Source organism: Lepisosteus platostomus, chromosome 7 (genome assembly GCF_059453375.1).
Source record: "Lepisosteus platostomus isolate fLepPlt1 chromosome 7, fLepPlt1.hap1, whole genome shotgun sequence".
Taxonomy (NCBI): Eukaryota; Metazoa; Chordata; class Actinopteri; order Semionotiformes; family Lepisosteidae; genus Lepisosteus; species Lepisosteus platostomus.
The window spans coordinates 28,088,789-28,103,940 of record NC_142617.1 but is presented as its reverse complement, the minus strand read 5'-3'; the positions used below and the strand labels follow the sequence as shown (position 1 = coordinate 28,103,940).

Sequence of the window (15,152 nt, the reverse complement as noted above, 5' to 3'; positions counted from 1 at the left end):
AAGAATTTAAGTCGTATACTCTTTAGACTTTTAAATTTAAACTGTGTATTATAGAATTTTAATCATTATACATTAAAAAGTTGGTATATTTTATGAAAGCAAGATTGCTCAGTTGGACAAAAGTACACAACCTACTACCTTTATCATAAATATTTTAATTATGCAGAAATATTTTATGCATCAAAGTCTTTACCGTAGATATCACTAATAGTATTAATAATGAATGACCTTGGAAAAGCTGTAAACTCAAAGTATTACCCTGGTCCACATTCTTTGTAACCGTCTTTGTAAACGAAGACTTAATTTTTTCATTGACAAAAAGTAACACCACAGCATTTAGTTTATCTGATAACGCCTTCGTTTCCAATCATACAAAGTGAGTGAATCTCCAATTTACCATGCCTTTCACATGCTCATAAAAGATTAAGTTAGGAACATAAACATATTACTGTATGTAAACTGTACTGTATATGGCTGGTCTTGGTTCACATTGATTTGTGATTGCACAATCTGACAGTGCAACATAAATCGTTATCTTTGTCTTCTAATTATCTTAATCAACTTTCAACATAGCTGTCTCTCCTTCTCTCCATTTAGATTTATTTTTCATACCATCGCTAAACAAAGATTGTAATCGTTTTTATTTTTAAAATACATTTTAGAAAACATTAGAAAAATCTTTATTATAGATTTATAAATCTATAATAAAAAGCTGTATTTATGTTGTTGTAACAGAAGTAATAAGGTTCTTGATCCCGAGATGAAGTAAAACAGATGAGTTTATTGCATGCAAGGAACAATAAAGCCGAAGTCTTGTTTCCCGCAAGAAACAACAAAACCAAAGTATTGTTCCCCGTACTGTTACAAACTTTTGGGTTATATAGTGTGTTCTTCTCCGTTTCTGACGTCACTCGGTCTGATGGTAAAGAGGGGGGTTCATGGTATTTGGCCAGTTTACGATGTTCTAGACAAATGGTCAGTTTAAGATTACACCCAGGGGGGTTCCTAGCTTGCATCTGCAATCCTTATCAGTTAACCCCCTTTCCTGCCATAAACCCCAGCTTGTGACTTAGAAGTCTAAACCCCCTACAGAAAGGATTAAATTCAAACCCCCGTCTTCACATCTTTCTTCAATGTAATACCACTTGATAGTTATATTAATAGAGATAAGAATTCAAGTTGATACTGTTTAGACTTTTAATTATTTTAAACTTTATTACAGCATCATACACATTAAACAAGTCAGTATATTTTATAAAAGCAAGATTGCTCAGTTGGACAGTATAAAGCAAGTATGATTTTAATGTTTGTAATTGCTATTCTTGCAAGTACAAACACAACATACATTGGACATACATGCTTTTAGTTTAGCAGGATTTGCGCGATAAGCACATTGTTTAATGGGGATGACATTACCCACGTCTGTTATCACTGTACAACACTACTTCAGCCCGAGTAGTCTGCAAAGGAACAAGTAAAAGGTTTATTCCATGCTGAAAAGAGAAGAGAGAAAACACAACATTTCAGCTGTGAAGCCTTCTTCAGGTGTGAAGGTCTTCAGCTCAGAATGAAACGCTAAAATGTAATGTAGGCTCTGAATGGGTTAAACTTTGATTTGGACTTGCTTGACGTCACTGCCTTTCATCAGAAATCCTACTTGATTAAAACTAAACTAAAAACTAAAAATTAGACACAAGAAGAGTATTGTTGGACAATGTTGTGAGGCTCTGGTGAAATTGCTCTGTGAACTGAAGAGTTAAAGTGTAAAGTGTCTCCTCCTTTTAAACTTCTTAATGCGACATGGAAGATATTACTGTATTAATTATGTAGCGTTTTCGGCTCACGTGGATTTGCGCCCTAAGCCCTGCGGTACCGCTGTGTACATACAGTACAAACATGTTGTGATGTGTAGAAATATAAAAAAGGTCAATATAATGCCAATAATATTTGCTATTTTAGTTTTTAAAAGAAATGTATATTTGTTAAAAGAAAACTCATGGCAATAGTTGGGTTTGAACACACAACCTCAGGGTTATAAATCAGCCACTTAAGCTATCCCGCCACCAACTCTTATACTACTGTTTGTGCAACAGTACATGGATATAGTTATACAGATAACGAGCGTATTCGCAGAAAAGGTTAAAACGATCGATTTTCACAAAGTATATAAACGTACAATAATATGGTCAGAAGGAGCACGTAAAAACCTTTCCGAGATAACCACATGTAAGACTTTGATGCGTAAAATGTTTAGGGAGAAATGGAATACTGGTGTGTATTTTTTTTCTTTAAACTTCCAATACCAGCAGTATACAGTTTACATAATATGTTTATGTTCCTAAATTAATATTGTTTATGACCTTCAGATGCAATATGCTTCTCTTCTTTTTATGCTCAGCTACTAAACTTTCCCTTTAGTTGTAAAATTCCATATAAATATTCAATACTAAGTGGATTAAAATGTGCACAGTAAAGAGATTAAATGAATATATCTTTTCACTACCGTGAACACCATGTGTGCCCCTGTCGGTCATTTTGGCCAGCCAATCACATACCGCAGTACGCAGCGTTGGTCTGTGGGTAGTTGCTTGCGGTACGGGTTTGAACCGTGCATTTTGAATGGTTGCATCTGTAAGTACTTATATGAATCAATCTGAGTGATAAGTTCGTTGTGGATAACTACCTGTGAGTGATCACCAACTGTTCTGGAATCTTAAACTATTTCTATTGTTTTTAGGCTATTGTTGTCACACCATTGCAGAAATCTTTGGATTTCTGACATGTATGCAGATGAGGTGCTACCTCTATGCATTAAGCCAAGGACAACTGTATCATCTGAGAATTTGAAAATGAAGTTGCTTTGACTACTGCTTGTACAATCATTTGTATAAAGTGTGAACAGAACTGGAGAGCTCACACATCCCTGAGGGGCACCTTTGCTAATAGATTGTGACTTGAAAAGAGTTTTGTTGACCCTGACATACTGTGTGCGATTTGTTAAAAATGAATGGTGAATGGTACCATCTTGTAATGTTATGGCTAACGGACATTTGCTTCAACCAACTTATCAATAGATGGGCCTGCAGCGTATAAAGTCCACAAACAGCATCCGAGCCTAGGCATTGGGGTCCTCTAGGTGTTTTAGAACATGATGCATAATGCTGGTGATTGCATTATCGGTGCCCCTCCAGTGTTTATATGCAAACTGATATGGATCCAGTACAGTGTTCACTTCTGAGCACAGCATGGATACCATAATCCTCTCAAAGCATTTCATCACAACAGACGTCAGTGGTACCTGTAGTAACAACTGTAGTCATTGTTATTTGAGGGACAGGGCTCAGGGCTCAGATAAAGGGATATATAAAATTAATAACAATGTCAATATAAACATCATAATATATTTACAATTGTCAATGTCATTTTATTTCCAATTGGTTGTATTTGTCATTGCACTTCAAAGTTTCATCACAAAGAAAATAAAAATGATTGTAAACTGCTCTAAAGCCTCCTCAGACAAGAACATTATTAATATTAATACTTATAATTTCTATAGTGCATTTAAATTAGAACATTTTTACAAGTATAAATATAAATATATTACAAGTTTCTATAGTCTTTCTGATGTTGGAGTTAGGAAAACCAGCTTTGAGAACACAGGAGCGATTACTGTGATCATGGCTGTCAGAGATGAAATGAGAAACAATAGGCTTGGAGAAATCTTTAATCTTCACAGCCCTAACATGTTCTCTGAAGAGGTCTCCGAGTCTCCTTCCTGAGACTCGGATAAAAGTACTATATAAAAGTAATACAAATGTTAACATAGTGTACATATTATTTACTATTTTATTTTTAGAGTAGGAGTCTTTATTTGTTAAATATGAAACATGGGGCCTTCTGGGTGATAGACACACACTTAACTCCACTGTACTAAACTATAACTCAGTAACATACAGTAGCTGAAACAGACTTTTCAAATTATTTCCAAAATAATCAAAAGTGAATGAACCAAACAAACTGATGCAGATGTTTATGAAATTGGAATACGGTACTACTAAAGCTATATAAATACATTATTTTTAGATCCTAAAATTTATATTTTTTAGTATTTCTTTAGTTACATGATAACATATTAATATTCCCTATTAAATAGATTTTAAAAAGTGCAATTTTATTATAATAACAATAGCAAGTATTCATAGAAAAGGTTAAAATAGTATAGCTTTTTCTAAAGTACGTACATTGAATATAGTCAGAACAAACATGTCAAACTTTTCCAAAATAACCATAGTAAGTGACTGAAATACTAAATTTATATTTTTATGACATTCAGAGTTGTTATGCTTGTTATTTTTATGCTCAGCTACTAAAATTGCACTTTAATAATTACATATTAATATTCCATATTAAGCTGCTATAAATATGCAAGGCGTAAACAGATGAAGCAATCGTTTCACTAATACCTAATGCTCCACAAGTTCTACCTATCATTTGTTCTACCTATCATCGATTCAAGGTCTTCCAGTCTGGCTAAAGACTGCCTTTCTCCATTGGGATGTTTTGATCTTACTCAGTTTGTTTGTACCCCTACACATAACAAAGGACACACCTTAGGTTTAATTATTGCAAGTGACTCTTTTGTCTCCCACTGCTCACCCCTTGATCTAGGCCTCTCTGACCACTTAGCTCTTCTTTTCAATCTGGAATTACCTGTTTCTAACACTTTCCTCCCACGCTCTGTAAATTTCAGCAAGGTTTGCAAATTCTGTTCTGTCCTCCTTATCTTGTTTCTCTTCCTCTGACTCTTAAAAGGACAAAATACAGTTACTTGACAGTGCTCTTTTATCTACCCTTGACACCTTTGCTCCTTTAAAAACTCTAACCATCTCCTTCTCTCACCCTGCCCCCGGGAAACGACCATCTGCGATCCATGAAGGCAGCATCTCTCAAACTTGAGCATAGGTCGTGTCTTTCTGGCCTATATGTGCATTATCAGACTTGGAGAGATTACTTGTCTGAATATAAGGTTACTACAGAGTCTGCTAGATCCACCTACTTCTCTCACATCATGGAAAATCACCAAAACAACCCCAGACATCTTTTCTCCACCATCAAAAGACTGCCTCATCAAAACCTTGCAACACATTCTTAGATTTCTTTAGTTCTAAGATCGACAATATCCAGCATCACATTCTCTCCACTACGCATATCATTTCCATACCTCCTCCCTCCTCATCCAACTTCTCTGGTTCCCTTCGCTCCAGCTTCTCTCCATGAGCACTGGCGTTGTATCAATGGTCCTCAAAACAGCTGCCACTACCCCCGTGCCAAAAAAGCCTAACATGGCTCTCGATAATCTTAACAATTTTTGCCCCATCTCTAACTTACCCTTTCTTGCTAAAATTCTAGAATGTGCTGTCACACTTCAGTTACATAACCACCTCATAACACATAACCTTTTCGAACCCCTCCAATCTGGCTTCCGTCAACTTCACAGCACAGAAACTGCCCTGGTCAAAGTCACTAACGATCGTTATACTAACTTATAGTTTCTGATTCTTGTTCTCTTTCTATACTCATCCTTCTTGATCTCAGTGCTGCTTTTGCTTTTATTTTAGGACAAATGCTATTCCCCACAGGGATGGGAATTGGCCAGGATTCAAACCCAGGCATATCCCATGAAAGCCCAGGTTGCTTACATGCACCATGTTAAGCATTCCCGCTACAGAGTATTTGAAAAAATGGAATCCCATGTTTTCTGTTGCTATTGCAGTATAAATCGGTTTGTACTTTGCAGTATGGTACATTATGCTTTGAGCATTCTGATTGGCTGGATCTATACATCCACACTTTATTTTTCTTTTGATTTTCATTTTTTTACACAGTAAAGTACTAGAAGGTCAGCATTTTAATATTTCAGTCAAACCTAGGGCTTTTCAAAAGTCTCCCACTTCTCTGTTCTACCAGGTGTGTGGTATCTTAATGCAGAAAAAGGCAAAAACATTCAACTGCATTTCTCAGAAATTGACCTGGAATATATTAATGATGTGATTGAAGTGAGAGATGGACTAGGGGATAATTCAAGCTTATTGGGTAAGTCTAACACTAACTCTTCTACTGATCACACCACAATTTTGCTAGACTGTGTATTTGATGCTGTTTCATCAATATGCTGGATACAGTGATATTTGATATGAACTTAGAATGCAGTTTTTCATTATGTTGCTTTATTTATTGAGGTGTGTGAGCATATCCATGTATTTATGTTAACTTGTATTTGTGGGATTAATTAATAATTTTAATTAGTGTAGAATGTTTATTGTTTGTGCAACTATTAAAATGTGATGTTAAAGGTCAACTATATACACAATACTGCTGACAGCAGGAAAGTTCACAATCTTTACTCAGCAGCTTATTAAAAACAGCACCCATGATGTTCAAACCGATTTTTTACACAGAAGACTGAGACAGCTTTGCGTTGTGAATCTCTTTTTCTCATGCTTTTATGTGCCACTATGCACTGGGATAGGGGTATGCTGTTCACAAGCCAATAGTATTTAAGCCACAGCACCCACAATGCTGCAGGTGTTTTACACACTAAGCTGGTCCTCTGACCTTTCCAAGCCTTGCTTTGGGCTGTTAAACCTCTTTTAGTTTTTTTATGATTTTTTTCAATATGGCACCATTAGACATGCAATACACTGCTTAAGTGGGGTCTTCTTCATGAATCAATAGCTTTTTAAGAACAACACCCACAGTGCTGCAACTATGTGTTTCACACACTAGACAGGTTCTCTGACCTTTCCCACCTTTGTTTTGAGTTGTGAAACTGTTCTTTATTTTGTAATTTTTTTAAGATAACACTACAAGTAATACACTGGAATAGGGGGGTCTTCTTAATGACTCAATAGCTTTTTAAGCATAACATTCACAATTCACTGCAACCAAGTGTTTTACACACCAGACAGCCCCCTTCACCATATAAAACCTTGCTTTGGGTTGTGAAACTTTTCCTTATTTTTTTATGATTTTTTCAATATGGCACCATTAGAGAGGCAGTACATGGGGATAGGGGGATGCTATTCTTGAGTCAATAGCTTTTCAAGCACAACATTCAAAATGCTGCAACCAAGTGTTTTACACACTAAGCAGCCCCTCTTATCTTTCACCATCATGATTTCGAATGTGAATCCCTTCCATAATGTTTTATTATTTCTGGAAGATAGCACCATTGGACAGGTAATACATAGGAATAGGGGGTTGCTGTTCATTACTCAATAGCTTTCAAACCACAACACTCACAGTGGTGCAACCAAGTGTTTTACACTCTAGACAGAGCCTCTGATCTTTCACAACCTTGTGTTTGTCTGTGAATCTTTTCTGTATTTTTTTTATAATTTTTGGAATACTGCATTATTAGACAAGCAATACACTTGTATCGGGGTGCTTCCAGTAATCTCTGGGTTTCCTGTGTTTTATTTCAGTTTCACATTGGTTCTGAAAGTTAACACTTATGCAAGACATACTGTTTTTTGGGCATACTGAAACTGTTACTCCTTTCTGAGGGGAGTTATCCTGAGAAAAGATGCACTTTCTTTACTGTTTTCTTGATTTTCAAAGATAGCTATTATGCTATGCTGTACAGTATGGGGTGGCTGTTTACTTATCAATAGTGCCTGGAATCTAAAACAATTAGAAGGGTTACAAACAACAGGAGGCCATTCACTCAATCTAGCTAATGTAGTTGTTAATAATATATTAATCTGAGGACCTTATCCTGCTTTTTTTTAAGAAGCCCAAGTAAAAGGATCAAAAACACAGTTGGATAGATGTTGAAGTTGACATACAACCAGCTAAAGAATTTCCTCTTGCTGTCTGTATTAAACCTAGTTCACTCAGTAGTTTAAACGAAGTGTAAAGTGCTAATGAAGAGGAATGCATGAAGCTACTCTCAAATTATTATGAAAGTTATAGTTTTTTAAATATTTTAAATAATAATAATAATAAGGAACAAGTAATAGGTTTATTCCATGCTGAAAAAAAGAAGAAAGAGAACACAACGTTTCGGCCGTGGAGCCTTCTTCAGTTGTCATCCAACTTTTCTGGTTCCCTTCGCTCCAGCTTCTCTCCATGAGCACTGGCGTTGTATCAATGGTCCTCAAAACAGCTGCCACTACCCCCGTGCCAAAAAAGCCTAACATGGCTCTCGACAATCTTAACAATTTTCGCCCCATCTCCTACTTACCCTTTCTTGCTAAAATTCTAGAACGTGCTGTCACACTTCAGTTACATAACCACCTCATGACAAACAACCTTTTCGTACCCCTCCAATCTGGCTTCCGTCAATTTCACAGCACAGAAACTGCCCTGGTCAAAGTCACTAACAATCTTCTAATAGCTTCTGATTCTTGTGCTCTTTCTATACTCATCCTTCTTGATCTCAGTGCCGCTTTTGCTTTTATTTTAGGACAAATGCTATTTCCCACAGGGATGGGAATTGGCCAGGATTCAATACCGACACCTCCACAGCCGAAACGTTGTGTTCTCTTTCTTCTTTTTTTCAGCATGGAAAAATTACTTGTTCCTTTGCAGCCTACGCATGCTGATGCAGCTACCCACCTGAAATAATAATAATAATTATAATTGCTTTTCTGGAAACACCACTCAAAGCGCTTTTACAGATAATGGGGACTCCACTCCACCACCACCAATGTGCAGCATCCACTGCCAGAACGCTCACCACACATCAGCTATCAGTGGGGAGGAGAGCAGAGTAATGTAGCCAATTCATAGAGGGGGATTATTAGGAGGGGAATAATCTGGCCAATGGGAAATTTGGCCAGAACGCCGGGGTTATACCCCTACTCTTTTCGAGAAACACCCTGGGATTTTTAATGACCACAGAGAGTCAGGACCTCGGTTTTACATCTCATCTGAAGGACGGTGCCTGGGACGTTTTTTTTACAGCAAGTATTTATGTTCTGTCTGTACAACTGAAACACATTTTGGAGTACTTTCACAATGCTTTTCTGTTTTAATTAATCCAAACATTTCTGGCTCCAGTATGCCAAACAACATGGTCTTTAACATTATCCCTGAAGACATGGTCTTCCTCCCTTTGTTTTAATATTACTGGATAGAACACTGAATTGCATACATATTTTTTCATCAAATTTGTCACATCTGATTTCTATCGTTATGATGGTTGTGCATGCATGTAATAAGGAATACAACAATTAAAAAAAGATTTGATTTATTGATAAACACTTTTGTGTTTCCTTTTTGTATTACTGTTGGATTCCTTTTCCCTAGTTTACAGAACCAGTACTCCTGCAGATACATTTATAGTCCTTCCACTGAACTATGCTTTGTTTCCTTCAAATCAATCACTACATATCTTTGTGGCAAAACCTACCACTGTGACATTGTTCATACAATACATTCATCAGACAGGGGTTTGAAAAGGTATCTGAAAAAATAACCAGGTATCTGAAAGAAAGGCTTCACATATCAAAGTGGGGTTGTGATGGGTCAGTGGGCATGCCTAATGTGTAAAACCCTTGGTTACAGCATAATGAGTATGGTTGTGCAAAAGCTATTTACTTGTGAAGAGAACCCCCTATCCTCATGTACTGCCTGTCTAATGGTGCCGTATTGGAAAAAAGCATAAAAATATAAGGAAAAGTTTCACAACCCAAAAGGTTGTGGGGGTTTGCCTAGTGTGTAAAACATGTGGTTACAGCACTGTGAATGTTATGCCTAAAAACCTATTGAGTCATTAAGAAGACCCCCCCTATTCCAGTGTATTACCTGTAGTGTTATCTTCAAAAAAACATAACAAAATAAAGAACAGTTTCACAATCCAAAACAAAGCTGGGAAAGGTCAGAGGACCTGTCTAGTGTGTGAAACACATAGTTGCAGCACTGTGGGTGTTGTGCTTAAAAGCTATTGAGTCATGAAAAAGACCCCACTATCCCAGTATATTGCATGTCTAATGGTGCCATATTGAAAAACTAATTAAAAAAAACTAAAAAAGGTTTCATAACCCAAAGCAAAGCTTGGAAAGGTCAGAGGACCTGGTTAGTGTGTAAAACACTTACTTGCAGCATTGTGGGTGCTGTGGTTTAAATGCTGAAGTGCCACATTCAATAAAATCATGAGAAAAAAAGATTCACAACCCAAAGCTGTTAGTCTTCTCTGTTAAAAAATCATGGAAATCATGATTTGAACATCATGGTTGCTGTTTTTAATAAGCTGTTGAGTAAAGAATCAGAATTTTCCTGCTGAATGAAAACATGAAATAAAGAAAGGGTTTCAAAAATGAAACAAAGCTTTATTCCCGTGCTTACAGTCTGGGTAATTACAGACTGTGCTGTTTTGCTTCTTATGGTCATATACGGGTTTTTTGCATGAAACTCTATTGAGCAGTATTTCTCACGTTGTGAATGTATGTATGTTTACAGAGGTCCCAGTGTTTCAGATGGTGTGTAATTGTGCATCAATCAAAACCCCCAATGTCAGAAAAAAATATTTAGCTCACTGATACGTTTATGTAGGGGTTCTGAAAATTTTCACAAGTCGTGGTCTTTAAAATGTTTTTGGTTTGAAGGCTTTTGTGTTTCCCTTGCGAAGATATGGACATACTGTAAGAATATTCATGCGTAGTCCAAAAAAATGGTATAAAAACAACAAAGTGAAGGCTGTGAAAACATTCAAAATGTACTTTATACACAAAGCAAGTGTTCTTGCAACTCTAGGAAGTTTCGTGAAAATGCTACAGGCGTGCCAAAATCATTTTGGAACTTCAAGCTAACTTTACCCCGGTATGAGGAAATACAATACACCCCTGCTTTGTTTCACAGTGGTAGGAAAAATAAATCTAAATGGTGAGAAAGTTAATTAAGGGACTTACATTGCATTAAGAGTTGATTAAGATACTTAGAAGACAAAGATAAGGATTTACGTGTCAGATTGTGAATCAATAAAGGCATTTAATTAAACACCCGTTTGCGATTTTAATCAAAATGGGGGTAATGGGGTTAGACCATTAGACATGCAATACACTTCCTCATGATCATCTTTGATAAGCTGTAAGTTTTTTTTTTTACTTTTTAATTATACATTTTAAACACTTTAATTTTGTAAATGCAACACGCATTCCGTACAGATACAGTACAATAACATTTGTCTGTCTTCCCCTGGTGTAAAACAACTTAGCAGGTGATTGAGATAACAATGCATCGCCCACTGAGTGGAATGTTCTTTTTAACAAGTGTAGAAAGAGGTGATACGTGTCTCCTCTATAACTCTTCAGTTTACAAGGAAATTCCACCAGATCCTCACAACATTGTCCAATAAAACTCTACTTGTATCTAATTTTTAGTTTAGTAGAATTTGTGCGAAAAGCACATTTTTTAATGGGGATGACATTATCCACATCTATATCACTGTACAACACTTGAGTTGAAGTGTCTGTTAATAAAACAGAGCGCCTTGCAATACATATACTGTAACTACTTCAGGTGGGTAGCTGCGTCAGCCTGCATTGTCTGCAAAGGAACAAGTTATAGCTTTATTCCACGCTGAAAAGAGAAAACACAACATTTTGGCTACAAAGCCTTCTTCAGGTGTGAGGTCTTCAGCTCAAAATGAAACGCTTGGAGTTTGTAATGTAGGGCGCTCTGAACGAGTTAAAATTTCATGGAGGAAAATTTATTTCCCAGAAGCTAAACTGACTCTCTCTGATGCAGCGATCCGCTGGTCAGGTGACTGAGGGCTTGCCAGCGTCGTGATGTCACTGCCTTTCGTATGAATGGGAAGGACCTATGGGCAAACAATTTTTTAAGTTTTAAAAAAATAAATAAAAAATGAGATATAATGACATGTTCCTGCTTAACTTAGATATTGCATGATTTTAAGAGCTATAAAAACAGGTTTCGATAGTTAATAACCACTTTTTATGTGCAAAAAATGGGTGCTCTTTCTTCCTCGTGATCAGCTTTGAATGTTTGTGTATGCTGTTAGTTTTATTCTTCTTAATTAAAAGTTTAAAATATATTTATTTCACAAAACACATTTCAAACAGGAAAATCATATTCTGTTCTCTTACTGGTATGTAGAACAAATCAGCAGGTCTTTTTTTCCCAATTGCTGTCCTCTTTGCTAGCTAATGGTACTTGTGGCTGTGTTTCTGTGTTGTGTATCAACGAGGGACTATATTCACAGGCGGAGGAACGTAAACATCTTAATTTTCATGTTAAATAATTTTTTTAAATTAAAATTCATTCTATACAGCACTTGCATATTTGGGGACCGTTTTATAAAAGCAATATGGCACTTGAGGCCTGTGCTACAGATGCAGCCATTCAAAATGCATGGTAAAAACCCGTACTGCGGGCAACTACGCGTGAGCCACCGGGGTACGTGATTGGCTGGCCAAAATGACCGACAGGGGCACTCGTGGTGCGTTGGTCAGTCCTGAAAAGATTTAATCATTTAATGTCTTTACTGTGCACATTTTAATCCGCTTAGTATTGAATATTTATATGAAATTTCCCTTTAGTGGTACAATTTTAGTAGCTGAGCATAAAAATAACGCATAACGCATCTGAAGGTCATAAATGATATTAATTTGGGAACATAAACATATTACTGTATGTAAACTGTACTGTATATGGCTGGTCTTGGTAGTTAAGTTAAAAAAATACACACCAGTCTTCCATTTCTCCCTAAACATTTTAAGCATCAAAGTTTTAGCATCAAAGACCTGCTGATCTGTTCTACATTCCAGGAAGACAACAGAAGATTTTTTTTTTCTATTCGAAACGTGTATTTTAAACGTTTAATTAAGAAGTAAAAACTTTACAGCGTACACAGATTTCTAAGCTGATCAGGAGGAAGACAAATCTCCTGTATTTCGCACATAAAAAGTGGTTATTAACTATCAAAATCTGTTTTTATTTCTCCTGGCAATGTACCTGAATGCCCAACTACAGTATCTGAGAAGAACCACAATCAACTAGTGTTGATAATAAGAGAGAGGGTGTCCCCGTTACCCCCATTTTGATTTAAATTGCAAACACGTTTAATTACATGCGTTTTTATTTTTTTAATACATTTTAGAAAAGTGTTATCTATTCTAAAAAGCTGTATTTATTTAATACCACTCAATACTTATATTAATGGAGTTAAGTTGATACTGTTTAAACTTTTAATTATTTTAAACTGTATTACAGCATTGTACACATGCTTAAAAGAAAATAGAGAAAATGCAAGCCTTCTTCAGGTGTGAGAGTCTTCTGCTCAAAATGAAACGCTAAAATGTAATGTAGGCTCTGAACAGGTTCAATTATGTTTTGGGCTTGATTGAGGTCGCTCCCTTTCATCTAAAATCCTGCTTGAATCCTTCTAAACTAAAAATTAGACACAAGAAGAGAAGAGGCTCTGGTGAAATTTCTCTTTTTTTTCTTGGAAAAATATCTTACCCATTGCAATCCAGGCACAGAAGGGTTAAAAAAAGTCAGACAGGCGGGGGAAGTTCTGAAACTGTTACCTGGATAAAGAGGTATCCAGGTAACAGTGAAACTGGTGTACAGTCTGGGGAGATTGCCCGTTTTCCATGTAAATAGTTCCCTGGTTCCGCACCCCTTGGTGTTACTCTCTCTGGCTCTGGCTCACTCGTGCTCTTGGCGGGCTTGTCTTGTGTCTCTCTCTCGTCTGGGCACGGGAGTGCTGCTGGAAGGTGTTGACGGAAACACCTGATCATCATCTCAAAAGATTTCAGTGCTTTGTGTATATTCTAATTGCAGTGGGGGCAGGGTGTGTGGGAACAGGTTTGGTTGAAATTGCATTGGGGATCTATGTTCTTCACATCCAAAACATTTTCTTGGAAAGCTTTTTCTTCCCAGTTTAGCCGATCTTGTTACAGCATGTTACTGACCATATTAATTTTAAGTGCTTAATGCCATTTTTTTGACCACGCACGAATATTCTGATGTCTATATCTTCACAAGGGAATCAGTGCGAATTGTAATGGTAATTAAATGACCGTGGGCACTTTCCACCCCCTCTACATTCTCAGAGTAGAATAGGCTAACCTTCTTATTAAAGACAGTCCACCAGGGCAGGTAATATAGTCAGGAACAGTAAACAGTAACATGCTCAGAAGGAGCACGTAAAACGTTTCCGAAATAACCACATGAAAGACTTTGATTGTTAAAATGTTTAGGGAGAAATGGAATACTGGTGTGTATTTTTTCTTTAAATTAACAAGACCAGCAATATACAGTATAGTTTACATAATATGTTTATGTTAAGACTGACAGCAGGAACATTCCTATTCTTAACTCTTAAGCATCTTATTAAAAACATTTTTTACACAGAAGAGTGACACAGCTTCGCGTTGTGAATCTGTTTTTCCATGTTTACAAAGAAAGTGGAATACAGTAATACTACCTGCTATATAGATACATATTTATAGATATTTAGATCCTTAAATTAATATAATTATTAATTTCTTTAGATACGCGATTCCATACTATATTCCCTATTATAAAATGGATAATTCCGTTCCTGAAATCTTGTTGCCTGACACACATTCAAAGAAGTCCTATATTTTCTAATATACGCACAGCCTGGAATTTTTAGTGCTTTTACAATCGATGGAAATGTTCAAATAAATGTGCTAAAGAAATAAACAAAAAAAGTCATTTATTCCTTTATCATATTGGCTTGCTAACGTCCTGTCCTTGTTAGTTAGATCAACGAAATAATGTGGTGTTACTTTTTGTTGATTAAAAAATAAAGTATTTTCATTTAAAATGACGGTTACAAATAATGTGGACCAGCGTAATACTTTGAGTTTACAGCTTGTCCAAGGTCATTCATTATTAATACTATTAGTGATATCTTCGGTAAAGGCTTTGATGCATAAAATATTTCTGCATACTTAAAATATTTATGATAAAGGTAGGTTGTGTACTTTTGCCCAACTGAGCAATCTTGCTTTCATAAAATATACCAACTTTTTAATGACTGATGACTAACATGCTGTAATACACAGTTTAAATTTAAAAGCCCAAATGCTGTACATGAGAGGTTAAGCTTTATTGGCTCTTCCTGGCAGTTTTACAAGGTGATTCCGGATATTTTT

General features: G+C 36.2%; 1 protein-coding gene across 3 annotated transcripts in view; it reads left to right on the top strand.

The window, feature by feature from the left end:
• tmprss15 (transmembrane serine protease 15) overlaps nt 1-15,152 on the top strand; it is a 299,749-nt gene that overhangs the window by 178,083 nt on the left and 106,514 nt on the right. For 2 of the 3 annotated variants that reach the window (XM_088639736.1, XM_088639734.1), the window contains exon 14: nt 5,968-6,093. The exons of the other annotated variant lie outside the window; for it this stretch is intronic. In XM_088639736.1, the coding sequence (XP_088495862.1) occupies nt 5,968-6,093 (126 nt within the window). The remainder of the gene's footprint in view (nt 1-5,967; nt 6,094-15,152) is intronic. 3 annotated transcript variants of the gene reach the window in all.